The sequence below is a fragment of the Macaca fascicularis genome, chromosome 9 (genome assembly GCF_037993035.2).
Source record: "Macaca fascicularis isolate 582-1 chromosome 9, T2T-MFA8v1.1".
Lineage (NCBI taxonomy): Eukaryota > Metazoa > Chordata > Mammalia > Primates > Cercopithecidae > Macaca > Macaca fascicularis.
This window is the reverse complement of record NC_088383.1, coordinates 103,926,516-103,954,465: the sequence shown is the minus strand read 5'-3', so window position 1 is coordinate 103,954,465 and position 27,950 is coordinate 103,926,516. Positions and strand designations below refer to the sequence as shown.

The 27,950-nt window shown below is 35.9% G+C and overlaps 1 protein-coding gene across 3 annotated transcripts; it reads left to right on the top strand.

The window, feature by feature from the left end:
* The first annotated feature begins 242 nt into the window (after nt 1-242).
* Nucleotides 243-27,389, top strand: CYP2C93 (cytochrome P450 family 2 subfamily C member 93). 3 transcript variants are annotated; one of them, XM_005566013.5, is made up of 9 exons: nt 256-450; nt 1,684-1,831; nt 1,993-2,142; nt 4,373-4,533; nt 6,085-6,261; nt 17,686-17,827; nt 21,049-21,236; nt 24,307-24,448; nt 26,474-27,389. In XM_005566013.5, exons 1-9 carry the CDS (start codon nt 268-270, stop codon nt 26,653-26,655), a joined length of 1,473 nt encoding a protein of 490 aa, XP_005566070.3. In that variant the 5' UTR covers nt 256-267; the 3' UTR covers nt 26,656-27,389. The 3 variants fall into 3 exon arrangements, with proteins under 3 accessions (XP_073858348.1, XP_073858347.1, XP_005566070.3); XM_074002247.1 differs by lacking the exon at nt 1,684-1,831 and having other exon boundaries at nt 243-435; XM_074002246.1 differs by lacking the exon at nt 1,684-1,831 and having other exon boundaries at nt 243-435; nt 17,686-17,851.
* Nucleotides 27,390-27,950: the final 561 nt, after the last annotated feature.

Below are 27,950 nucleotides of genomic sequence, written 5' to 3'. Positions count from 1 at the left end.
TATGTTTGTAATTATCACTACCTTGACTCCAATCCAATGCAATTAAACCACAGTGTCCTAGGTGGACACTGGAAAGAAAAAGACAACAAGACTAAAAAATATTTTTAATTGCTCAATGAGCCAAAGTCCATTCAGAAAATAGCATAACGTGTATCTAGGTGATTGGTCACCTTACATGTTAACGAGGCATGCCTGAATTAGCGGGGAGAGATATAAAAGGCTTGCAGTGCAAGCTGCCAGTTGTCTTAGTAAGAAGAGAAGGCTTCAATGGATCCTTTTGTGGTCCTGGTGCTCTGTCTCTCCTGTTTGCTTCTCTTTTCACTCTGGAGACAGAGTTCTGGGAGAGGGAAGCTCCCTCCTGGCCCCACTCCTCTCCCTATTATTGGAAATATCCTACAGTTAGATATTAGGAATATCAGCAAATCTTTCAGCAATGTAAGTATGCTTTATATTCCTCCAGTGACTTGAAAAGAGTAAGTTCTTTGACTTCTATTTTTAAATAAAATATATTCCTGGTACCACACTATTAAAATGGATCACTGTAAAGCAAAATACTCCCTGCAAACTTTGCTATTTCTCTTGTCTTTTCCATTCTGTCATTGTGGGAAATAGTGGGATGAGTTAATGCATTTTGTGAGTGGAGAAACATTTTGGTCAGTATACGGTAGAATCAAATCAATATAGTGGAAAAAGTTTGGAGTGATGGTTCTCTTTTTTGCTTCATACCACTTTGCTCTAATTTTTGGCTGAAGGTAAATTGTAAGGAAAGTGTATGAGTTTAAAGATGTCATCCAATAAGTCATCTATTCTATTAATCATATGTTTTATTCAGAATTGCTATGAAAATTGAAGTTCTCTGAAGAATAAACTAATGCTTAATGTGAAGGCAACAGCTATGGGTTCAGGATCAACATAAGTAGATGAAAGAAAGACATATTCAGTCAGGGACCAATTGGTGGTAACAGAGTTCTTTTGAATTCTGCATAAAGCTGCCATCTGTGGCTAAGGTTGCTGGAGGATGGAAGACATTGTTCTTCCAGCAGATGCTGAATGTCCTGTTTCTGTCTCTGTGGTGCTTACTTTTTCTGTATTGGCAGTAGCAGCAGTTAGAAACTTGACTTGGCATTAGAATCACCTGGAGTGCCTTATAAAATATGGATTACTAGTGTTCATCACAGGACTGCTGAGTCAGAATCCTTACTGTTGGAGCCTTCCAGGTGACACTAAAATTGTCAGCTGGGTATTGGTCTCAAGGTGGACACGGGGGACTGATAAATTGCTCAGGCATCAGAGTTTAAATTAGCAGAAGTTCCAGTTTGGAGCTTCTATAGACTACCTGTGGGACTCTGAAAATGAATTTGGAGTTCTCCTGACCTCCGTTTCTTTATTTATAAAACAGGGTGAATAAATGTGCTGAATGTGTTAAAGTGAGGATGAACCGTGACTTGTGTACCAATTGCCTGGGTCATTACACGGCATGTCACAGGCCATCTAAAATGGCAGCTATAACAATCACTATCACATTTATGTATAAAATTCAGAAATATCAAATCTGTGTGTAATAAACATAAACATTAAACTATACAATGATAATATCAGTCTGAATCATACATAATATTTGAACCAAACAGCCACTTATTTTGCTGCTATTTGCATCTCCTTTCCCATTTCTCAAAACTCTACGGCCCTGTGTTCACTGTGTATTTTGGCCTAAAGCCCACTGTGGTTTTGCATGGATATGAAGCTCTGAAGGAAGCCCTGATTGATCATGGAGAGGAGTTTTCCGAGAGAGGTGCTTTGCCACTAATTGAAAGAAGTCAGAAAGGGCATGGTAGGTGTGCAGGTGCCTGTGTCAGCATTGGTAATTAGGGTTAGGAGGATGAAAAGCAGAGACTTGAAGGCAGAGCTTAGCCCATCTGAATGGCTGTTGAGTTTCATCTTCATCTTCTTTGCCTGAGAATCCCCTCCTAGTTTCTGTTCTTTTTTTGTTAGGAATCATTTTCAGCACTGGAAAGAGATGGAAAGAGATGCGGCGTTTCTCTCTTTTGACCTTGCAAAATTTTGGGATGGGTAAGAGAAGCATTGAGGACTGCGTTCAAAAGGAAGCCCGCTGTATTGTGGAGGAGTTGAGAAAAACCAATGGTGAGTGACTCTACTCAGCATCACTGACCTTAACAGTCAGCTCTCTTTACTAAGGATGTTCTTGGTACATTTCAAGGATGGTCAGATCTTCATTGAGCATCCTGGTTGTCAGCCCCCAAGTGGTGGAGGGAGGTTTAAAGCAGAGAGAAAAGGGAGCTTGTGTGTGTCTTTGTGGGTGTACAGGCATGATAATGCACACAGTGTGGGTATAAAAGGTCATTTAATCCTGTTTTCTCCTCAATTTTGTTTCCTTGTTTTCAAATTAGAAATCATAAATGCAGGTCTTCAGTTCATTTTTGAAAAGCATTAAACAGCAATGTTTCCCCTATAGCATAAACCTGGGTTCCAGCTTTCAGAACATTTCACCAGAAAATACTTGGCTAGTGAACATGGTGGGAATTACCCCATCACACCCTTATGGAACGTGAACCAAGTGACATGTGCTTTCATTTAACTGAACTTTATTCATATGGTCAAACTCACTGACATGTCTGGGGATTTCTCCCAGGTCCATGCCTATAGTTTTGGCCAGTGGTGATACTATGTATGGTTTTACCTGTTTAATTGTATCTCAGTGCAGTTCTCAGTTGTTATTTCTCAGGAAATACGGTATTATTTGGAAAATATCAGGATTAATTATTTTTTATTAACCATTACTTATTATAGCAATTTATAAATTTTGAGTAAGCATATGCTATGGTATGTTTCAGCAAAATATATAAATACCAATTTATAAATGATCTGTTTAACTATTGTGAATAACTCTTTATTCTGTTTTTCTTAAATGTAATTAGGCTCTGCTTTCAGTTTTGCTTATCTTTTCCTCTTGTTTATTGGATTTTAGCTTGGACATTTATGGTAATTCCTTTCTTCCCCGTGCCAACTCTACTTACCTATGAAGGGCTTGTCACAGTGAATCTGAATATCAGCTAGGATTCCAAATTAACTTTTAAAAAATTATCTCTTCTAAGCGCAGTGAATGGAAAGACTGAAAATCAAATTTTACCTCAGTAAACACATAAACACATGCACACATACAATCCTCAAGGCTTCTGAAATTACCCTCCATGCCCTCAGCTACAATAAAACTTTTTCTGAAAGCTTAGAACACTGTTATGTTTACAGGAACCCAGCTTGAAAGCAGCTAACTCAACAGGTTTCCTGTTGTTTAATGTCCTTCCATTTATTTAGAACACTTTCAATTTACTTCACCTTATTTAGGATATATAGATGTGAATTTGGGAACTCCTTACATATAAAGTTTATTCATCACTTGATTACAACAATTTCACTTAGAGAACCCCCCCTACTAAAAAAGAAAACCTTTCTTATAATTTATTTACCCATAAAATGATATACTTACTCTAACATATGGTGAAAATTTAAAAATTTATTAAAACATGCTTATCTTGATGGCTATATGGAACAATGTCCCAGAATCTTCAAGAGTGGTTTTGTCCAAATGAATTAAATTTGGAGCATGACTGGGAATAATAAACAATAGTTCCTAAGAAATGAAATTCATTGTTTTAAACATTGAAATAAGAAATAAAAAGTCTTCATTATCAATTTACTTTTACTTTTTGTTTGCCTTACTGGGATTTATATCGAAATAAAAAGTTTTCATTTTATTTTTTGGATAAGAAAATCACTTTCATGTTTATAGTTCATTTATATTAGTTTTTCTTCTCGTATAACATGGACATATTCTGCTTTTTACATTTTTTTTTTCTTTAACCACGTGAATTCACCCCACAGTCTCTCTAACTTTAGTTCCTCTTTACTAATGTAACACAATTCTTTTAGCTATTTATTATGTATAAAAAGTTTCTAGGTCCTCAACTTTTCTCTCCCTTTGTGCTTTATTGTCCACAGGCTTTCCAGACAGATGTGATTCTGCTTGAAAAACGCAATTAGAGTTTTTAGAACGTCTTCTTTTAATTCCAAAATAGCAGACACCTTGGGTTATAAGGGTTTAAATAAAGGCAGTGGGTGTGAATTGCCACATACGAAATGCCAGTCTTTAACGATCTAGGTTGTTATGCTCCACTCAGATTTCAGGTAAAACTGATGCGCTGATTTCACACATGCTGATTTTTATTTTTGGGGTGCAAGAGGAATTTGTCAGGAATTGCTTACAATTTCTAAATTTCCTTTACATCTTAACAAATGCATATTTTAAAATTATTTATATTTTAATTGAATTTTAAAGTTGTTTCCAATCCTTTAGCCTCACCCTGTGATCCCACTTTCATCCTGGGCTGTGCTCCCTGCAATATGATCTGCTCCATCGTTTTCCAAAATCGATTTCAGTATGAAGATAAGAATTTTCTTACCTTAATGGAAAGATTCAACGAGAACTTCAGGATTGCAAGCACCCCATGGATCCAGGTGAGGCCAGGATTTTATCTTCCCAAAAAATCACTGTCTTTTCTTTTAAGTCCAAAATTCTGTGTGAACTAATCCTTGAAGTGCATGTTTGAACGCCACAGTCCTCAAGTAAACATCTGGGAAAGATGACTGAGCCTTTCATTTTACACAAAGAAACTTAATGCCTGAATATTGGCCTGGCTTTCAAGTCTGTTAGCTTCCCGACTCGTGGCTTTCCTACTAAACCCCAAAGCCGTGTTTCTGTACTTTGATGACCACCCAAAAACATGCCCATGTCATTCCATGGACATCTGGGCCTTTTCTGAAGGCTTCCATTACTCACTAGTTTCGTCCTCCAGTTCACACTTAGAGACCTCTTCACCATACTACTTGGCAGAAATATCCTAATTTGGGAAGGGAATATCTCCTTCAAGAAGAAAGAATAAGCCAGGCGCGGTGGCTCACGCCTGTAATCCCAGCATTTTGGGAGGCCGAGGCAGGCGGATCGCGAGGTCAGGAAATCGAGACCATCCTGGCTAACAAGGTGAAACCCCGTTTCTACTAAAAATACAAAAATTAGCCGGGCGCAGTGGCGGGTGCCTGTCGTGCTAACTACTCAGGAGGAGGCTGAGGCAGGAGAATGGTGTGAGCCCAGGAGGGAGAGCTTGCAGTGAGCCGAGATTGCACCACTGCACTCCAGCCTGGGCAACAGAGCGAGACTCTGTCTCAAGAAAAAAAAAAAAAAATATATATATATATATATATATGTGTGTGTGTGTGTGTGTGTATGTATGTGTGTATATATGTGTGTGTGTATATATGTGTGTGTGTGTGTGTGTATATATATAGATATAGGTGACCCTAGAAGCTACCAGAAAACACTGAGTAGGGCAGGGTTGTTTGGTGCTCCATTTGGGATCCTGGCTGATGAGGTAACTGGATTAGGAATGACAAAATAATTGGCTTTATAGTGTATGAACCAGAAACAAACATCCCAATTTTACCCTGTGCTGAGCTAGCATGCCCTAGGCTCTGCCTGAATAATAGTTGTGTGATCCTACGGAAGTCACTTAACTGCTTAGGTGTACAGTTGGGATTCAAGGTATCTTTGAGCGCCTCCAATTTCTAAAATACTTGTTCCATTTTTGAGGCTGCTATGTAGAAATGAAAATAGCAAGGACTATCTTTGTGCTCCAGTCACGTTGACCAAACTCCCTTAACATTGGTGTCATCTATGAAATGTGAATCATAGTACTTTATACCGTCTTATATTTCAAGGTTGTAGGCAAGAATTGTTGTAAAAATGAGAAAATTGACATAAAGATACTTTTATTCAATAAAAATAATGTATTATATAGAAAATAACTCTCATTTTCTATTCTCTGGTCAGAATTTTCTCCCTCAAATCTTTCTGTGAGTAGAGAGAACTGCTGTACATTCACAATAAAAATTTACCCATTAAGATCTATACCATATATTATTTATATTTATAGCTATAATTTCTAATCAGGACTTGGTATATGGTACATATGTCTTTATGATGTGTTTATATTTAATAATTTTTTTTTTTAGGTTTGCAATATTTTTCCTTTTCTCATCGATTACTTCCCAGGGACTCACAACAAATTCCTTAAAAATGGTGCTTTTACAAAAAGTTATATTTTGGAGAAAGTAAAAGAACACCAAGAATCACTGGACATTAACAATCCTCGGGACTTTATTGATTGCTTCCTGATTAAAATGGAGCAGGTAAGATGTTTGCAACAGATCAGCATTTTGATTTCTTTTCCATTTCGTGCTTCATTAAATCCTTCTCTAATTATTAGGAATGTTTAAATGGTCAGACCCATAATGCTTGATTAGCATTTTAAGAATATATAGTATTTATGTGTCTGCAGTAAACATCATGGAAAACATAAGATTATCAAATGGCTAGAATACATTGACATTCTTCTTCAAATAAAAATAATCTACCAGAGGAGAATAGAATGGACACTGCAGCCAAAGGGAAGCAATTACAAATGAGGTAGCAAATATAAAATATTACCATAAATTGAATATGGGCATTATCATTACACATAATGTATGTGAGAATGGAAAAGAATGGCTTAACCAAGGTGGACTTCCTGAATGTCCCATAGATTGAAATATACCTTAAATTATTCACAGTAAGGAACAGGGGAGAGGTTTCAGATGGGTTGAGTAGTTTGTGGAGAGGTATATGGTAAGAAAGAGTAGGTGGATGGAACAGAGAAACCTGAATTTGGTGCAACCTAAAGTGAATTTGCACCAATAAGGAGTTAGAGGTTGGTGTCTCTCAGGTAACCTGTAAGCATGAACCCTGTTGTCACTGCACTGTTTATTGAACAAACTCTTTTTGTTCCTACTGAATTGTCTTGGCAATCTTACCAAACACCAATGGATTATAAAGGGGAAAGTTTGTTTGTGGGCTCCCAATTCTTCCCAATTGATCTGTTTCTGTCCTTATGCCGGTAATACATCATTTTGAAATCTTAATTACTATAGCTGAATTACTATACTGAATTACTATAGATAAATTACTATAGCTACATCTTAAATGCAATAGTTTGATACCATAGTATCAAGTTTTAAAATCAAGAAATGAGAGTCCTCAAAGTTTGTTCTTTTATTTTTTTTATTTTTATTTGTATTTTTACTTTTCTTTTGAGATGGAGTCTCGCTCTATAGCCAGCCTGGAGTGCAGTGGCATAATCCTGGCTCATTGCAACTTCTGACTCCCAGGTTCAAGTGCTTTTCCTGCCTCAGCCTCCCGAGTAGCTGGGACTACAGATGCACACCACCGCGCCCAGCTAATATTTGTATTTTTAGTAGAAACAGGATTTCACCACGTTGGCCAGGATGGTCTCGATCTCTTGACCTTGTAATTGACCTGCCTCTGCCTCCCAGAGTGCTGGGATTACAGGCATGTGCCACCACACCCGGCCAAGTTTGTTCTTCTGAAGACTATTTGGTTTATTTCGGGTTCGTTGAGTCTCCACATGAATTTTAAGATAAGCTTGTTCATTTCCCCAAAGAATTCAGTTGGGATTTTGACAAGAATTGCATTAAATCTGTAGATTGATTCAATGAATTATGACATTTGAAGATTGAGATGGAATTCACAATCCATACATTATCCAATTTAAAGTGTATACTTTATTGGTATTTAATGTAATCACAATGTTGTGCAATTAACAGCTCTCTTTACTTTCAAAACTTATCACTCTGTAAAAATATACTATAGTCATTAAATGATCACATCTCATTCCCACCTCATCATGTAGTAAATAGTAATCTGCTTTCTGTCTCTATGGATTTCCCTATTGCTAGCATATGTGACCTTTGTTTCTGACTTCTTTCACTTACCATAATGACATGGAGGCTCCAAAAAGTTGTAGCATGTGTCAGCATTTTTGGTTTTTTGTGGCTAATATTCCATTATACATGTACACATAACAATTTGTTTATCATTCATCTGTTGGTGTATATTTGTGTTATTTTCATCTTATGGCTTTTATAAATAATGCTGCTACGTATATTTGTTATAAGTTTCTTCATGGACATACTTTCATTTTCCTTGGGTATAGTCCTAGGAGTGTTAATTCTGGGTCATGTGGTAATTTTATGTCTAATTTTTTGAGAAGCAATTAACATTTGTAAACTGAATGCACCATTTTACAATTCCACTGGCAATATTTGAGGGTTCCTATTTTTCCATCTGTTAATATTTTTTAATTTTACAGTATTTTGTGTCAGTGAAAAGTGGAATTTCATTGTGATTTTGACTTATATATACTTAATGACCAATGAAAAATGAACATCTTTTCATATATTTTTTCCCATTTTCATATGTCCTTTATAGAAATGTTATTCAAATCCTTTGTGCATTCTTTAATTGAGTTGCTTATCATTTTATTGTTGAACTGTAAGAATTATTTGTGCATTCTGAACATTAAATCCCTATGTATGTATGATAAGAAAAATAGTTTCTTCCATTCTGTAGGTTGTGATTTCACATTCTTAATTATGTTCTTTGATGTACAAACATTTTAGTTTTATTATTTTATTTATTTTGTTTGTTTCCTTTTTTCTCTATTTTTTGATTTGATGTACAACAGCATTTTACTTTTCTAAAGTCCAGTTTATCTATTTAATCTTTCGTTGCTTTAGTGTCAAATCTATGAATTCATTGCCAAATCTGAAGGCATTAATATTTACCCCTATGTTTTATTCTAAGAATTTTATAGTTTTAACTAATATTTGAGTTTTTCATCCACTTACAGTTATATTTTGCATATGGAATGAAGTAGGAGTCTAACCTCATTCTTTTGCATTTGGTTATCAAATTGTTGCAGCACTGTTTGTTGAAGAAACTCTTCCTTTAGACTGAATGGTCTTGGGATGCTTGTTGAAAATGAACTGGCTATTGATGTTTACAGTTATGTTTGGGATTTAAATTTTATTCCATTGTTCTTCTCTTTCCTTGTGCCAGTACCACACTATTTTCATTTTTACATTTATGTTTGGGATTTTACCTTTTAGATGTTTACATTTATGTTGGGATTTAAATTTTATTCCATTAATCTTGTCTTTCCTTATGCCAGTACCACACTGCTTTCACTAATATAGCTTTGTTTCGAAGTTTTCAAGTTGGAAATTGATTCCATTCCCTGTAGTTGCATATAAATTCTGGATTGATTTTCCCATTTCTGCAAAACAGGCCATTAGAATTTTAATAGTGATTACACTGAATCTTTACATTACTTTGGGGAGCATTGCCATCTTAACAATCTTATGTCTTTCAACCCTAGAGTATGAGTTTTTTTATTATTTAGATATTTTTATATTGTTTTAGGCAACGTTTGATTTTTTTCAGTGTGAGAATCTTTCACCTCCTTGTTTATAGATTTTTAGAGCTTTCATTCCTTTGCATGCTATTGCAAATGTAATTATTTCCTTGATTTCATTTTCAGATTGTTCATTGCTGGGGCACAGCTGAGTTTTGCATTGATCTTATACTCTGAGATTTTGCCTAAAACATTTATGATATGGTTTGTCTGTGTCCCCACCCAAATCTCATCTTGAATTATAGTTCCCATATTCCCCGCATGTGGTGGGAGGGACCTGGAAGGAGGTAACTGAATCATGGGAGCAGTTTCCCCCATGATATTTCCATGATAGTGAGTAAGTTCTCTTGAGATCTCATGGTGTTATAAGGAGTTTCCCCCGTTGCTCAGCTCTCATTCTTCTCCTTCCTGCTGCCTTCGGAAGAAGGACATAAACATATCCTCTTGCTTTCCCTTCCACCATGACTGTAAGTTTCCTGAGGCATCCCTAGCCAATTAAACCTCTTTTCTTTATAAATTACCAAGTCTCAGATATGTTTTTATTAGCAGCATGAGAATGGACTAATATAACTTATTAGCTCTAGTTTTTTTGTGTGAATTGTATGGACTTATCTTTATATAGAATCCTGTTATCTTTAAATAGAAATAGTTTTACATCTTCCTTTGTTATCTAAATGCCTTTTATATCTTTTGGTTGCCTAATTGTTCTGGTTTGGACTTTAAGTACTACGCTGAATAGTAGTGGTGAAAGTGTATACATTTTTTTTTTCCTCCCTGATTTTAGGGCATAAGCTTTTAGACTTTCACAATTTAGTATGAAGTACCTTTGGAGTTTTTATAAATATATTTTATTATGATAATGAATTTTCCTTGTGTTCATAGTTTTTGGGTGATTTTACCCTGAAGAGTGTTGAATTTTGTCCTATGCTTTTTCTGCTTCTCTTGAGATAATCATATTGTTTCTTTCCTTTCATGCTAATAATGTGATGTATTAAAGTGATTGATTTTCTTGTTGAACCACTCTTGCATTTCTGGTATAGATTCTACTTTGTCATGATGTATAAGCCTTAAACATTTTTGAAAAGTGTGTCAAAATATGCATAACATACAAGTTGCTATATCAGACATTTTAAATGCATAATTTAGGGACATTAAGTACATTCACATTGTTTTACAACCATCACCTCTATTTCCAGAATTACTTCATCTTGCAAAATAGAAATTCTATACCCAATGTACAATTTCTCCCTCCTCCCAGCCCCTAGCAACCATTCTAACAAACCAAAACATCCTGTTTTCTGTGTCTATGAATTTAACTGTTTTAGGTACTTCATAAAAATAAAATCATACGATATTTGTCTTTTGTGACTGGACTTTTTCACATAGCATGATAACTGCATAGTTCATTCATGCTACCACTCTACCATAAAAAGAATAAAATAATGTCTTTTGTGGCAACTTGGATGGAATTGGAGGCTGTTATACCAAGTGAAGTAACTCAAGAATGAAAAATCAAATACTGCATGTTCTCACTTATAATATGTCTTATTTTTTCATTCACTCTTAAGTTAATGGGCACTTAACTTTACTCCATATCTTTGCAATTGTAAATTGTGTTGCAATAAACAGGCATGTGCAGGTGTCTTTTTGATATAATGACTTCTTTTCCTTTGGGTAGATAACCAAGAGTGGGGTTCCTGGATTGAATAATAGATCTACTTTTGGTTGTCTGAGAAATTTCTATACTGTTTTCCATAGAGGTTATACTATTTTACATTCCCACCAGCAGTGTATAAGTGTTCCTTTTCTCTGTACCCACACCAACGTCTATTGTTTTTTTGACTTTTTAATAATGGTCATTCTGACTAGGGTAAATGTGGTGCCTCATTGTCATTTTGATTTGCATTTCCCTGGTTACTGGTGATGTTGAACTTCAAAAAAATTGATATGTTTGTTTGCCATTTGTATATCTTCTATTGAGAAATATCTGTTCATGCCATTTGCCCAGTTTTTTTTTTCTTTCTTTCTTTCTTTTTTTTTTTTTCCTGAGACAGTGTATATTCTGTTGCCCAGGCTGAAGTACAGTGGTTTGCTCACAGCTCACTGCAGCCTCAATCTTTGGGGCTCAAATGATCCTTCCACTCCCTCAGCTTCCTGAGCAGCTCAGACTACAGCCATGTGCCACTATGTCCCACTAAATTTTTTCTTTTTTCTTTTTGTAGATATAAAGGTTCACCATATTGCCCAGGCTGGTCTCGAACTCCTGGGCTCACGTGCTCCTTCTGCCTTGGCATCCCAACATTCTGGGATGATAGGAGTGAGCTGCTGTGACTTGCCTGTCTACTTTTTCTTGGGATTATTTGTTTTTTTTTTCTTGTTGATTTGTTTGAGTTCCTTGTAGATTTTGGATATTAGATTTTTGTTGGAGGTATAGTTTGCAGATATTTTTTTCTATTCTACAAGTTGTCTAGTTATTCTGCTCATAGTTGCTTTTGCTGTGTGGAAGTTCTTTTAGTTAATTAAGTCCCATTGTCAATTGTTGTTATTGTTGAAATTGCTTAAATTATTAGCCTAGGCCAATGTCTGGAAGAGTTTTTCATAGGTTTTCATCCAGAATTTTTATGGTCTCAAGTCTTAGATTTGAGATTTTAATCCATCTTGAGTTAATTTTTGTTTATGGTAAGAGATAGGCATTCGATTTCATTCTTCTACATGTTCCCCTGGGTAACAGAAGCCAACTACAAATCTCATAGCTACCACTGATGCTGGCTGTCTTTTGCAAGTACTGCCTACTGGCCAGAGGCCAATACACACAGCCCATTACAACATCTGCTGATACAATAGCACAGCTTTTGGGAAGGAAAAATATTTTGTGTGACCTCAGCCAACACCATTATTCACATCACCCCAGCTGGACAGGAAGTCTTGAGCCTGTTCACATGCCTAGTACATTACTACTACAGCTGACATATGAGAAAACCACCACACTAAGGCTATTTATTACCAAGGAAACCTCACAGAGTGTCTATTAGTCCTCTGCCAACCTCATCAGAGGTTGTGCTTGCACCTGCTGCTAGGGGACCAGGGGACAGGTCAGCTTGGTCCTGCTCTGCCCAACATTGCTCTTCTCTGGAGCTAAGAACAGAGCCAAGCCACTGCACATCCCACAGATCTGTCCACAGCTTGAGGCATCAGAGTGCTTCTCCAGTTGGCTGACAACAGATGTCAGTGACCGATTCTCTGCAGAAAGGAGAACCAAAATTACAGGTGAATAATCATAGCCCAGATGGAGTAAGGGGAGACTAATGGAACCTAGCAGAGAGATCATTGGAAGGATCTACAACATACACAAAGAGAAAGTAATAAGAAGCTGGCGGATATCAAACTGTGAGAGGATTTGTAATCCATAGAAGGGTAAATAAGAAATAATAAGGATTATAAAAGATTACTATAAACAATTGTACACCAATAAATTAGATGACCTAAATAAAGAGAGGCTTTAGTGGTAATGTCCCTGCTCTCATTTTTGAGTTTAGTTATTGGTGTCTTCTCTTTTTCTTTTTATTTGGTCTGTCTTGCTAGACATTTGTCAATTTTGTTGATCTTTTCAGAGAACCAATATTTGGTGTCATTGTTTGTTGTATTGCCAGAATCTATTGGACTTAATTATCTTTTTTCATTTATCTCTGTTTCCATTTATTGTCTTTGAGTTTAGTTTGATATTCTTTTGCTAGTTCCTAGGTTGTAATGTTGATTCAAGCACTTGTTTCTTTTTAAATGTAGATGTCTACTGCTGTAAATTTTCTTCCAAGAACTTCTTTTGTTGTGTATCATTATTTTGATAATTTAGTGTTTATTTTCATTTATCTCTCAATATTTTCTAATTTCCCTAATAATTTTTTTTCTTTAACACACTGGTTGTTAAACACCATGTTGTTTGATATTTAATTTTCTTCCTGTTACTGATTTCTAAGTCCATTATGTTGTGGCTTGAGAAGATATTTTGCATGATTTTGGTCTTAAAAATTATTCAAAAGTGTTTATTCTCTACCTGGAGAAAGTTGCACTTGAGAAGTTGTATATACTACTGTTGTTGAATAAAATATTCTCTATATGTTTGTCAAGTATAGTAATATCTAGTGTTGTTCAAGTCTTCTGTTTCCCATTAATCTTTTGTCTAGATGTTTTATTAGTGAAAATTTGGTACTGAAATTTCTCACTATTTTTGTGTGAAATCTATTTGTCCCTTCAATGCTGCCAAATTTTGTGTCACATATTTTGGACGTGTATTGATTGGTGCACACACATTAATAATTTTATATCTTTGTGATGAATTCATCCTTGATTCCAACAGAAAATACCTTTATTTGCTTATCTTAAGAATTTTAGCATAAAATCTTTTTGTGGTATTAATATAGCCATTCCATCTTGCTTCAGCCAAAATTTGCATGGAAAATAGTTTTCTATTTTTTGCTTTCAGGATTATTGTTTCTTTTGGTATAAGGTGAGCCTCTTATAGACAGCATATAACTTTCTATTAAAGAGCCCATTCCTTCCAGACCTGTATTTTAAATGGCAAATTCAGTCATGCTATGTGCCCTTAGTATTTCCATTTACAATGAAAGTGATAAGCTACATCAAAGGACTTATTTCTGCTATAATGCTATTTTAAATTTGTTTTGTATCTTTATTTTTCCCTCAATTTCCACAATATTGCCCTATTTTTGTCTGATCATTTTTTATCTACTGAAACTTTTGATTCCTTCTTGACTTCTTTCCTGGTATATTTTGTTTCTTTTGTAGCAGTTTCCCTGAAAATTTCTGTTATATCATTCCTTGTACATCATTTTCTTCAGCTCTCTGAGGAAATGTTAGATATTTAAAGGTTTTTTTAGTAAGTCCAATGTCTGGGCTTCCTCTGGGATAGTTTCTGTCAAATTCCTTTTTTAGTTGCTAATGCACTATATTACTTGATTCTTTATATGCTACGTAATTTTTGTTGAGAAGTAGACATTTCACATATTGTAAGGCATTAAACCTGAAAATAAGATGTTTTCATTGTCTAGCCATTGCTGATGTTGCTTGATGAATGCTTCAGTCATCAATTTGTTTAGTGACTTTTCCAAAATATTATTGCAAAGACTGTATTTTTTGTCTTATGTGATCACTTAAGTCATTGTACTGTTATTTCTACAGTCAGGTAATGATCTGACAAAGCTTTTCTTAAGTCCCTGGATTAAGCATCAAAAGGACAAAAAATAAAAGAGAAAAGTTTTTTCTCTTTAATTCATCACATGTAATGTCACTGGGGAAGTCGCTTGAGCCCATGGGGATTGAAACATTGGCCAGCCTCTGTACTATTTCATCAACAATCAAACGATACAACCCCGATTTTTGAAGGAAAATGTTTCTGTTGTCCAGTTGGGAACCAAGAAACTGCACCGGCCACACAGTACACTGTTCCCCAAATTGCCATGTAACAGCTATAAGGGATGTTAGCCTCTATGAAAGATGCCAAATTTACTGAAACTTACCAGTTGCTTTCTTTATCCCTTACTTCCCTGGGTGCTACAATTGTTTGACTAGGCTTTAGAGTCCCAAAATAATTTCTTCAGACAGATTATGCAGGGTCAATGGTTGCTTTAGTGCAGCCATTGATTCCTGAACTTCCCAGTAATTGTGACATTACCCCAGTAATGCCACCATAAGAATATTAGCATTTCAATCTATGAAATAAATATCCTTCCATGTATTTAGATTTTCTTAATTTCTTCAAACATTGTTTTGTATAGTCTAGCTTAATTATTATAGGCTATGTGCATATTACCTGAAAATCTCCAAATTCACTTCAACAGAATTGACATATTAATATTAGTTTATGAGCATAATGCTTTTCTTACTAACAGTAATTTTTTTGAGACACAATCTGGCTCCGTTGCCAGGCTGGAGTGCAGTGGTATGATCTTGGTTCCCTGCAGCTTCTGCCTCTTGGGTTCAAGTGATTACCCTTCCTCAGCCTCCTGAGTAGCTGGGATTACAGGTGCCTGCCACCATGCCTGGGTATTTAAAAAAAAATGTAGAAATGGGGTTTCACCATATTGGCCAGGCTGATCTTGAACTCCTGACCTTGAGTGATCCACCTGCCTCAGCCTCCTAAAATGCTGTGATTACAGGCGTGAGCCACTGTGCCTGGCTGTGACTTAAAAGTAACTTTACCTTCATGAGTTTAGAAAACCATGAAGCTGTTGGTACCAAGGGAGATGACTATCTTTGTCTAGCAAGTATAGGTTTTGAGAGTATTTGTTTTATCTTAATGGTGTTTATTACATAATATTAGACATGTCACATGTCACCTGTAGATTATAAAAATATTATCAAAGTAAGGCTGGCCTAGGGATTGGTTAGAAAGTAATATATTGGTATATTTATGATTCCCTGTACTCAATATTAAAGACTGCCTCTTTATTGTCAATTCTGTGTCATATCATCTCAGTCCTAAAAGAAACTACTTATCTTTGCCAATTACTTTCTCTATCTTGACTTTCAACTAATGAGCACTTCATTCAGTTAGTCCCTTAGCCTTGGCATCTATCTGCATTATCCCTACTGTTTTCTTCTTTACCCTTTATGGGCAGGTGGTGCCTCAAATCTCTGTCTTAATGATTGCCATTTCTCTTCACTTTTTATATTCCTATTCGTTTCTGAACTTGTTCCCTAGAAAAAGTTGCAGGTTGCCTTCTATCTGGATTATAATTTTGCTGTCCTAATCTTGTCTTTGTGAATTGTGTCCCTTTCACTATATTTCATTCTAGGTTTTGTCATCACATTAGTGTTTACACACAATTTTAGCTTCATAATGAGTCTCTAGGCAATATTGAGCCTATGTAAATTTTTGACAGAAGAAGACAATTGCAAACTCATGATTCAGGCTTGTAACACCTTCCATGATATGGACCTAAATTACCTATTTCTATTAACTAAAATTATATTCATTTACTAATAAGAAAAAATAGTAAATAATGGCTTAACTAAACAGTGGATTTCTTTATCTCAAATACAAATAGTTTTATGGTGGGTCAAACTAGAAATAATATGGTATTCCTGAAGCATCATAGAGCCAAGTGTTTTAGATTATTTTCACCATATTTAGTACTGAAGCTCTATTAACCCATTCTTGCATTGCTATAAAGAAATATCCGATACTGGATCATTTATAAAGAGAAGAGTTTTAACAGACTTATGGTTTCATAGATTGTACAGGAAGCATGGCAGCATCTGCTTGGCTTCTGGGGAGGCCTCAGGAAGCTTACAATTATGGCAGAAGGTGAAGGGGAAGCAGACATGTCTTACATAGCTGGAACAGAGAGAAAAAGGGGAGGTGCCACACAGTTTTAAACAACCAGATCTTATGTCAACTCACTCACTATTGTGACATAGTACCAAGCAAGAAATCTGCCTCCATGATCCAATCACTTCCCACCAGGTCCTACCTTCAACACTGGGGATTACAATTCAACATGACATTTGGGTAGGAATGCAGATCCAAATCATATAAGAAGCCTTCATTTTTATGATTTAAGTAGTCATGTCCCAAGATGATGTTTATCCTAACACCTCCTTCACATCTGTCTCTTGAGTAAGAAGGAGTAAATAGAAGACTCATACTATGGTTTGAAAGTATCCCCTCAAGTTCATGTGTAAAAACTGAATGCCAGTTTATTAGGTGGAGCCTAATAAAATTGTTTGGCCTTCTCTGGCTCACTCACTTACCCTTCCGTGCCTTTCTACCTTTTGCCATGTAATGACACAGCATGAAGGCCATTGCCAGAGGCCAGTGCAATGCTCCTGACCTTCCCAGGCTTCAGAACCATAAGAAACAAATTTATTTTCTTTATAAAGTTCCTAGTCTGTAATATTCTGTTATATAACACAAATTGTACAAAGACAGTGCACCAAAATGCTTCTGCATATATATATTTGGAAAAATAATATGATGTGTGGCTAACCTAAGCAGCAAAGAGTTTCATGAATGGAATTCATGGGCAAGCTGGGAAAACAGGGCAGGAAATGAAGTTTGGGTCAACTGATACACTGTTTCTGCCATACCATATACCATACCATACCATACCATACCATACCATACCATACCATACCATACCATACATACCATACCATTGTTTTGTCTAATACTGTACTCTCCAGTCTCTTTTTTTGTCTAATTTTATGACATGAGTTTCAGAAAATCCAGTGTAATTAAATATGCTGGCACATAATTTGTCAGATAATTGCATGAAATTATTTCTAGGAAAAGGACAACCAACAGTCTGAATTCACTGTTGAAAACTTGGTTAGCACTGTATTTGACCTGTTTGTTGCTGGAACACACACAACAAGCACCACTCTGAGATATGGACTCCTGCTCCTGCTGAAGCACCCAGAGGTCACAGGTAGGACCACAGATGATGAACAAAGTAAGTTTCAGAACAATGCTGAGAAGATGGTGCCAGTGTCCTCCACCCTGTTTCTCTTAAAGAAGCTTCATTTTTTAAACTTCTCTGTCACTAGCTGTAATCAGTCTAAATTTAATGACATGATTAAGAAAGACATCTTTGCACAATGGAGGAGGAGACTGAGAGCAGTAAAATAGTGTGGCAGTAGCAAAAGCAATAGAGCTCTGGTGGTGTCAGGATTTCAGTGGAGGTAATTAGTGGTAAGCAGAGCCAGCATAAATTGTCCTGAGACTGAATGTTGGTTTTATTACAGAAGTCCACTTTGAACAGTAGGTACATTATTGAAGATATCCTTTTCTCATTCTTTTTTTTTTTTTTAATTCCATGCTCTAATGCTAGGGTAGGAAAATGAAAACTCTCTTTCCTGAAGCAAAAGTGGAAATCCTATCATTTTAGTGAGACTTCCTGAGGTAAATTTCAGTCTAGGAAGTAATCTAAAAAGTTAGACTAATAAAAAAGGTGTTTTGGGCCGGGTGCAGTGGCTCACACTTGTAATCCCAGCACTTTGGGAGGCTGAGGTGAGCGGATCGCTTGAGGTTGGGAGTTTGAGACCAGAAACCCCGTCTCTACTAAAAATACAAAATTAGCTGGGCATGGTGGCGCATGTCTGTAATCCCAGCTATTCGGGACACTGAGATAGGGGAATCACTTGAACCCGGGAGGCGGAGGTTGCGGTGAGCCAAGATTGTGCCATTGCACTCCAACCTGGGCAACAAGAGCGAAACTCCACCTCAAAAAATAAAATAAAATAAAATAAAAAATAAAAAAAATAAAAAAAAGGAAAGGTGTTTTCATTTAGGCAGAGGATGTACTTAAGGAATTTTATTATTCCAGAAGTATGTTTCATAAAACTGGTGTTTGCCAAAATAGGAATTTTTTGAAGGAGGGTTAATAATTTTATCTTTTGCAAGCAACTTTTATTTAGAATTTACCTCTAGAGTAAATTCCACCTTTCTTTAGAATTTATATTTAAAGAGTTTCGGTTTTGCAGCAGATAACATACTTTTTGTCCCTGTGTCAGGATGTCACTGAAACTTCAATAACCTAATTAGAAATCAGAATTAGCCTTTTAATAAAAAGTGAGAAGAACAGGCAACAGCCAACTAGTCTTTGACAAATTTCTGAAACACAGCGAGCAGTTAGAGGGGTGATAATGAACTCAGCACAGAGGATGAAGTTGTAACTTAACTTCAATATCAGAAGTTAACTGATAAATGTTAGAAGAGGACAATTTATCACAAGGAAACACTAATCTGTATCACTACAATACCATAGGGTTCAGTATAAGAGGTATCGAGGGTCAGAAAAGGTAGGGAATGAGGTTGAAAAAGGAGGCTCTCTCACCCAGGTTTCCTCCACAGCTCCTTTTTTCAGGTAACTGATGTTCCCCCACAGGAAAAGGGAGGCTCATTCTCTAGAGTAACTGAGCCTAATAAGCTCTGTACTCAGGGACGCTAGGCAGCGACAGGAAAGTGTGAGGTGTAGGGCTCAAAAGAAAGGTACAGAAAGGGTTTCCTCCTTGAATTCAGGGACTCAAATTGTTCACCCTCTTCCTTCTTGAAATTTATCAGCCAGATGTATTCTTCAGAGAGGAAACAACTCTCCAAATACAAAGGTCTAGGAAAGACCTCTGTATTTTGGTATCTGAATATCACCTCATCCACAAATGTTCACTAGAGGGAATGAAACAAAAACATCCACTCCAAGACAGAGGGTCATGGAATTTCAGAACACCAGGATTAAAGGGAAAATCAAAACCTTTCAGAGAGATATATCAGGTCATATATAAATGATTAACATTCAGACAGTATCAGAATTCTCAAGCATAAATATTACCTTGTATATTAATAGAAAAAGGCTATTTTGAGACTTGAATGTTTGCCACAAACTTTACCCTTTCTTTAATAATAGAGATTGTGTTCCATCCAAGTGTCAGAAACCATGTCAGAAGTCATGATCTCCAGGAATTAGGAAATCTCATGTAGGAGAATGAGAGTGTCAGTGAGGCTGCTGGGCACCAGGCCTAGAAAACAAGCACTTCAGAATGGACCAGGTGGATAACACAGGTGTGGGAGGAGACATCAAGGACCAAAGAGAGGAGAGCAATAGTCTGAGATTTCTCTATGATTTGTAAATTATTACTAGGAGGTTGAAACATCTGCCTGAGCATTTGGAAACAATTCTAACTTGAAAATGGAAAACTATGATTTATGTAAAAAGACACTGTTAAATCCAAGAAAGTACCAAGTACAAAATGTAATCATATTATCATTGTCTTACCAAGAAAGAGTAAATATGTAGTAGAAATATGTAAAGAATGAATATTGATATAACCAGAAATTATGGCCTAAGGTATTCTGGTAAATAGAGGGAGGAGAATTGTGTGTGTGTTTATGTGTATATGTGTGTGTGTGTATATATCAGTTTGTGGATGTGTGTCTATATATGGGGTGAAGACAGAGATGAAAATTATTATCTCCCATACCAGTAAACCATTAAATATTGTCTAAAAATTGTTAAGGAAAACAATAGAAACAGAGAGTCATTATTTAAAAATATAAATATAAATTTCAGAAGAAAGTGCTAGCATGCTCAGAGTGGCCACATTTGGGAAGTGTAAGAATGAAGAGAGTACCACAGCTAATTGCACACCTCCTTCCTACACAAACACACAAAAACACATACATATATATATATAAATTCATTCAAAATTAAAGTTTTGAATTCTTCAAAATTCAAACTGAATTGTTTGAATTTCAAATTCAATTTGAATTGTTCAAAATTAAACTGTTCAAAATTAGTTTAATTTTGAACCCCATATATTATGTTGGTATACATGTAATACTGAATTTCTGTTTTTCTTTTTGTGAGCACTGTAATTTCTTGACTTATGTTGTTTATTTTTGAAATAACTTATTATGTTTTTATGAATTGTCATGTATACTAATTTATAGGAGCATGCTTATGCATTGTGATGCTTACTTTGTAGGAGACTGGTATGTATCCATACTCTGGCAATTCTCTATATGGTTCTGGGCATGTAATCATGTTTGTAATGCTGTTGGGACCCCTACCTGATGGTTTATGAGCCATTCACTGCTATGACAAATGTGCCACATATCTTCTTTTTTCATCAGCTCTTACTTGTGTCTTATCAGCTAAAGTCCAGGAAGAGATTGACCGTGTAATTGGCAGACACAGGAGCCCCTGCATGCAGGACAGAAGCCACATGCCTTACATGGATGCTGTATTGCATGAGATCCAGAGATACATTGACCTTATCCCCAATGGCTTGCTTCATACAGTGACCTCTGACATTAAATTCAGAAACTACCTCATCCCTAAGGTAAGCTTGTTTCTCCTACATCGTACTTCTGTGCTTTTGAAATTCTCAAATTCCCAGTGTGGTTCCAATCCTCTACCAACACAAGATGAGAGAAGTACAAAGCTTATACATGTGGTGGCTTGATGGACTTTCTGCTATTTCTTTTGGGACTATAAAGATTTATAAAATTGTATAATATATATCTTTAATATTGTTTGGGCTACTCTGTGTTTATACTTTCAAATAATTGTTGACAATATTGGTGTCAATTTCCCAAACACTGTTTTGGGATTTTTATCAGGATTACATTAAATCTACAGTTCAATTTGGAAAGACCATCTTAATGTGTTGAAACTTTCAATTCATGAATATGATTATGCTCTCAATTTATTGGCTTTCTTCTATTTTCTCAGTAATGTTTTGTTTTCAGTGCACTGACTTGCAACTCTTCTGCTGAATTTTTCCTAGATAAATAATGTTTTGTTGTTTTTATAAATAAAGTGCCTTTTTCATTTCTTTGTACCCAGTATTTGGAAATATATTTTATCATTCTGATGACATTATACCTAGCACCTTTGCTAAATTTACTAATCATCACAAACTACTAATCATTTTTTGTCTGCAGATGCATTTGGAATTTCCATGTACCTTATTCTGCTACCTGGGTTAATATTTATTTTATTTATTTACTATTTTCCAATTCTTGTGTCCTTAATTTATCTTTATTGCATTATTGCACTGGCTAGGATATTCAGAATAGTGTTAAACAGAACGGAATAGTGTTGAACAGAATTGATGATAGAAGTCATCCTTGTTTCATTTCTGATCTGCAGGGAGGGGTGGAGGTTTAATGTTTCACTATTGAGAATGGTGCTTTCAGTAGATTTTGGTAGATATTCCTTATCAGATTAGGGAAGTTTTCCCTCTTGTCTTATTTGTATATACATTTTTGTGATGAACATGTGTACAATTTTATGAAATTGATTCCCTGAATGTGTTTGTATGATTTTATATATTGGCCTCACTATCTTCACTAAATATACATAAGTATAAATGAGCAATTGGATTTAATCTTCTACATACTGTTCAGGACTTCTGTATTTTTATTTACAAGAGAGTTGGTCTCCAGTTCTTCTCCCTCAAAATTTTCTTTTCAGGGTTTTAAAATCAAGGTAATGTTGGGTGCATAAAACTTCTTGAAAATGATTCCGTAATGTGGGTCTGTTTTTGTTGTCTTCCCTTTCTTCCACTTTCTTTTTGTGATCACTCAGTTGTACCCTTGAAATACTTAAAACTTATGGCTAACTACCAGATATTATATATGAAGAAATGCAGAATTTCAGTGGATGTTTATCTTCTTCCAGAGTAGATTCATTCCTCTCCCATAGGCAGTCAGAATAACTTACCTCCTGTCCTGATTCAGAACTGATGTGAACACAGTTGAAAATTCACTGCAGATATTAGCTTAGCTCTCTGAGGGTCTACTATCACTGGAACCTTGGGACAAAATTTTGTCTTTTTAGCTCTGTAATGCCTTCTATCATATAGTTTCTGTATTGGTTTATAGTTACAATGCCATAAGCTTACTCTATTCCACTTATTATTATCATTAAATTAAAAATAATATAACTAAAAGTTGTCTTTTCATGGGAAAAACAATGATATTGGTAAGCTTGTCTGGAAAAGACAGAATTGGCAACTTACTAGGAAGTTTTGGCGCTTGCTCTAATCACCAATTTGTTATAACGGTTCGGACTTGAATTGTCTCTGTGTTCACTAAAGCACACAACCAAGAGAGACTTCCGTTTCTCAATATTAGGATCTATCTATACCTCAATACTTCAGCATATATGTCCCAAGAACAAAAATTTTATTCTACATAATAATAACAGTATTCACAACCAGGAGTTATTAATATAATAACATTATATTAATTAATATACAGCCTGTATTTAAATTTATCAACTTTTCTAGACTATTTTATGGCTTTTTTTCTTTTGAAATTTGCTATCCAGGCAAGGAACAGCACATAATTCAGCTATCACATGTTTGTAATCTCTTGTAATCAAGAACAGTCCCTTTCCCTTCTTTGTTTCCTTTCAGTATCTTGACTTTTTGAAGAGTCTCAGCCAGTAATCATTTAACCATCAGCCTGTTCCTCAGATGGCTTTGTGTGACTGTTTCATAGAGCTAGATTCTGGTTGTGATTTTGGCAAGAAAATTACATAGTATCCCACTGAATGTTATTGGTCAGGTGGGGGCATATAATATTACATATGCCATTGTAGGTTATTCTAAGTCTCTCATTTAATAAGGTGGTGATTGCTAGAGCTCTTTATTGCAGAGGTTCTGCTTTTTTTGTAGGTCATTAATAAAAGTCTGTGACAATACTTTAAGACTGTGTGAAAACACTGCTTCCAAAATCTCACACCCAGTAGTTTTAGCTTTAATTGATGATCCTTGCCTGACCTGATGATTCTGACCTGAATTGTTAAAAAATGATGATTTTTAAAATTTCATTGTTCCTTCTGTGGATTTAAGTTAGAGTTAATCTGGAATGAATAGCTTCTGCATATTTTTGAATAAAGACAAACAAACTTCATGTTAATGATAAACCCTCAATGGTGTTTACTTCTTACTGTATTTATTGCTGTCATCCTAGAAGATATAATTTTAAAGTAGATTAAATTTTTACTTACAGAAGTCCTATTAACAGATACTCTGGAAATTTCCAGCATCAACAGAGACTCCCATTTTAAGTCATACTCAACATATGAGATGTGTGAAAACTGAAATGATGAACTAGAGCAGGAAGTGAGGATACACACCTTTGCCCAAGCTTGATGATAGGGAGAACAAATTCAGAAGCTTGCACCCAAGTGCCCAAGTACTTAAATTTTCAGATATGATTGGGAAGCCCTTTAACAACATTCTGCCACTGGCCTTAAACCCATTTCTGTTTATTACTGTATCTGGGTCGACCTTAGTTTCCTCATCTAAAGGTAAATGCTATTGGACTATGTGATGTCCACTATTTCTTTTCAACTCTGGACTTCTTTATAACTCATATTATCTGTTCTGTTACTTCCAGGGCACAAACATAGTGCCATCACTGACTTCAGTGCTTTACGATGACAAAGAATTCCCCAACCCAGAGGTATTTGACCCTGGCCACTTTCTGGATGAGAGTGGCAACTTTAAGAAAAGTGAAAACTTCATGCCCTTCTCAGCAGGTAATGGAAATTCATTCCCATCTGTACTTTAGGGAACAAGGTAATTTGGGGGAATCTATTGGAACATATGTGGCATCTACTCTGGGGCTGGTAGAATTGCTCTTTGTCCATGATTAGGAGCATGACTTCCAATCCTTGTGTGCTCCACCCTCATAATACAACCTCATTATTGGGATAGATTAGTGGGGCTTTGGGGAGTTAACCCCTTTCTTCCCAGTTGAGAACACTGAAGTGTAGGTTGGTTGAATTCTGTCACTAGATACATCACTGAGGTACCCAAGAGCTCCACATAGGAGGTGAGACTCATTTAGACTTTCATCACCTGCCATGAGGAAGATATCTAAGTCTACAACTCCACTGACTATCTTCCACATGGTGTCCCTCACCCCATAGGCTGAACTCTGAGGATATAAGAAATAACCATAAGCACAGAATGGACTATAAAGAGTCTCACTGCCAAGTTAGGGAAGCAGATCATTGTACTTCAGTAGAACTAGGGCTATGAGAGAGGAAATCGCAAGCTTCTGGGTGATAGACAATAGAGGGAGAACCTGCGTGCTTTTTGCTCCTCATGCCTCACAGTGAGGCATAAAATGAGCTAAGCAACATTCTAATAACAGAAATGATGTCTGAGCTGCCTCAAAGGAGACAGAGAAAATGTAAGAGAAGGTATAGCATTTTCCTTTTCCTTTTTACTTTTTTTGTGTGACAGAGTCTCACTCTGTCACTCAGACTGGAGTGCAGTGGTGCAATCTCAGCTCATTGCAACCTCCACCTCCTGGGTTCAGGCAATTTTCATGCCTTAGCCTCCTAAATAGCTGGGACTGCAGGTGCATGCCACCATGCCTGGCTAATTTTTTTGTAGTTTTAGTAGAGACAGGGTTTCACCATGTTGGCCAGGCTGGCCTTGAACTCCTGGCCTCAAGTGTTCCACCTGCCTCTGCCTCCCAAAGTGCTGGAACTACAGGCATGAGCCGCAGAACCCAGCTGGCATTTTCAAGGAGGTAATAAATGACAGGGCAAGACATTTGCTCTAAATAAAGGATGTCAGAACCTTTGCCAAACAACCGTGGGGTTACAGAAACATTGGGAATGTAGTAGGATACTTTGCTGTGATTCCAACCATCTTGCACTTCCTCCAATCATGATCATGTATCTTGGATGCTGAATTTTCACACCTGCATTTTGTGTGGTGAGTCTCTGGCCATGGAATCTCCTTCTTTTATCCTGTGACCTTTGATGTCTGCTTTATATTTGTCACTGTAGATACCAAGTCGACAAGGTCAGAGACCTCTCTTCAAGAATTCACATTTTTGCACAATAGAAAAATAAATAAATAGGGAATAATGATTATATGTGATCCATGCTTCAATGAAAACATTAATATGACATTGTGGAAACCTAGACAGTGTAAGATATTATTACTTGAGGGGATTGTAAAGAGTGTAAAGAGGAAATGAAATTTGACCTGTGTTCTGAGTGCAGCATAACAAAGGTACACCTTGACCAGAAGGAACAATATGATGTAAAACTTGAACTTCATGGTGTGTTGCGGATTGATAAAGTACGTGTATGGCTAAAGCTGAGAGTAGAGGGTGTGAAGGGTTGGAGGAAAGATCATGGAATATCAGGCTTGGAACAGGAAACAAGTGTTTCTATAAAGACTGATGGAAACTCAAAATATCAAAACAGCTGTTACAATGTGGGAATGCCTAATGAAGTGCTTGTTATGGAGCTGACACTCAATGAATATTTGTTGAATGGAGGGTGCCTATTAAGATCAGAAGCTAGAAAGATAGCAAGTATGTTCATTCTTTATTCATTTGTCCATACAAACATCCATACATCCATCTGTTTCATGCATTCACCCACTCATCCATCCATCCATCCTTCCGTTCATCTATCTATCCACTCAATCATTTATCAGATATTTACTACATATTCTATTTGTGCAAGTCATAAACAGATTGTCATAGTCACAGTTACACACAAGGAGTAACTACAATCTCTGTTTATTATTTTCAGGAAAACGGATTTGTATTGGAGAAGGACTTGCCCGCATGGAGCTATTTTTATTCCTGACTACCATTTTACAGAACTTTAACCTGAAATCTCTTACTGATTTAAAGGCCCTCAATGCCACTCCCACTGCCAAAGGACTTGTTTCTATGCTACCTTCATACCAGATCTGCTTCACTCCTGTCTGAAGAAGGTTAAGTCACCTGGCTACTGATCTTTTGTCACCTGCAAGTCTTTTTTTATTTTTTTTTTAAATCAGGGAGAGTTCCAATATTAGGGATATCTTTTCTGACCTCTAATCACATTTTCCCATTCCCTGAAGATGCATTGAACATCCAATCTTCATTAAGGAGACTTGCTTGGGTCATTGCATAAATATATCTGTTATTATTAATATTCTGTATTACTTTTATTGACTGCTACACATACTAATAATTTGTGCTGAGTTTTTAATGTTTTCGTTATAAAACAGAGAAAAATGATTACCATATCATAATTCAGATTCATTTCTTCTGTGAATATTCTAAATGAAAAGTGTTACTAATTGCTAGCTTATTCTCAGCTTTTTCCTCTTTTGTCCATAATGCAAGAAAGAAATGAAACAGAGTATCAGCCATGCTGTCCCTCATAATGATAAGCATAGAGAGGGACAAAGGGAAAGAGGGTGGGGAAGCTTTCTTGGCTGCGTGTTATCTAGAGTTTCTCAAGGTTTGGATTTGAGAAAGAAGGTCTGTCAAAGAGCAAAACTAACCTTTAGGGAAATATTAAAAGGATAAGTGATAGGTAGGAATGAACATTAAGTGTCAGAACTCATGCCCTTACTTAGGTGTTACTGTCCACACTAAATACAAATTTGAAATATTATTTTTACTTCATGTTTCCAACTTAGAATTAAGTATAAATATATGCTCTCAAATTGCTACTCATGTGTTCTGAATGTTATTCTTCTCTCCCCAAACAAGAACAAAATCTCCGCAAAGCCTCAGTAGATTATATTATTTTTCTAATTTATACCTCATTGTTTCACACTTATCATTAATGTGATGATAATTTGATTCTATGGCCCTGAACTGATTAGCCTCATTTTATCTCCAAAATATACACAATTGAACATCTAACACACATCAAATTCTAGTCTTCCATTCCCATTCCTTCTATCTTCAAGTTTATGAAATGAGAATGGACATCAGTGATTACTCTTTGTGAGCTTATCTTCCAGAGGAAGTCACTTTGTCATGCATTTTAAGCTATTATGTAAGTGTACTGATGTACATATATGTATATATGTATCTATACACATATGACTACATAAATATATATTCACTCATTGTATATATTATATACACACAAATACATATGCTATTAAGTGTGGTTCTTTATAAAATTAGGCTCATACTACACATATTTTCTACAACTTGATGTTTTTCTAGTAAACAATATACCAGGAACCACCCCAATATAATAAAAACATGGAAAAATGATT

Bases quoted from the DNA above. Each gene is read 5' to 3' on its own strand.
- CYP2C93 (XM_005566013.5), top strand. From the start codon at position 268: ATGGATCCTTTTGTGGTCCTGGTGCTCTGTCTCTCCTGTTTGCTTCTC. The intron at 2,143-4,372 runs GTGAGTGACTCT...CCAATCCTTTAG, and splicing joins GGAGTTGAGAAAAACCAATG to CCTCACCCTGTGATCCCACT. The intron at 24,449-26,473 runs GTAATGGAAATT...TATTATTTTCAG, and splicing joins CTTCATGCCCTTCTCAGCAG to GAAAACGGATTTGTATTGGA.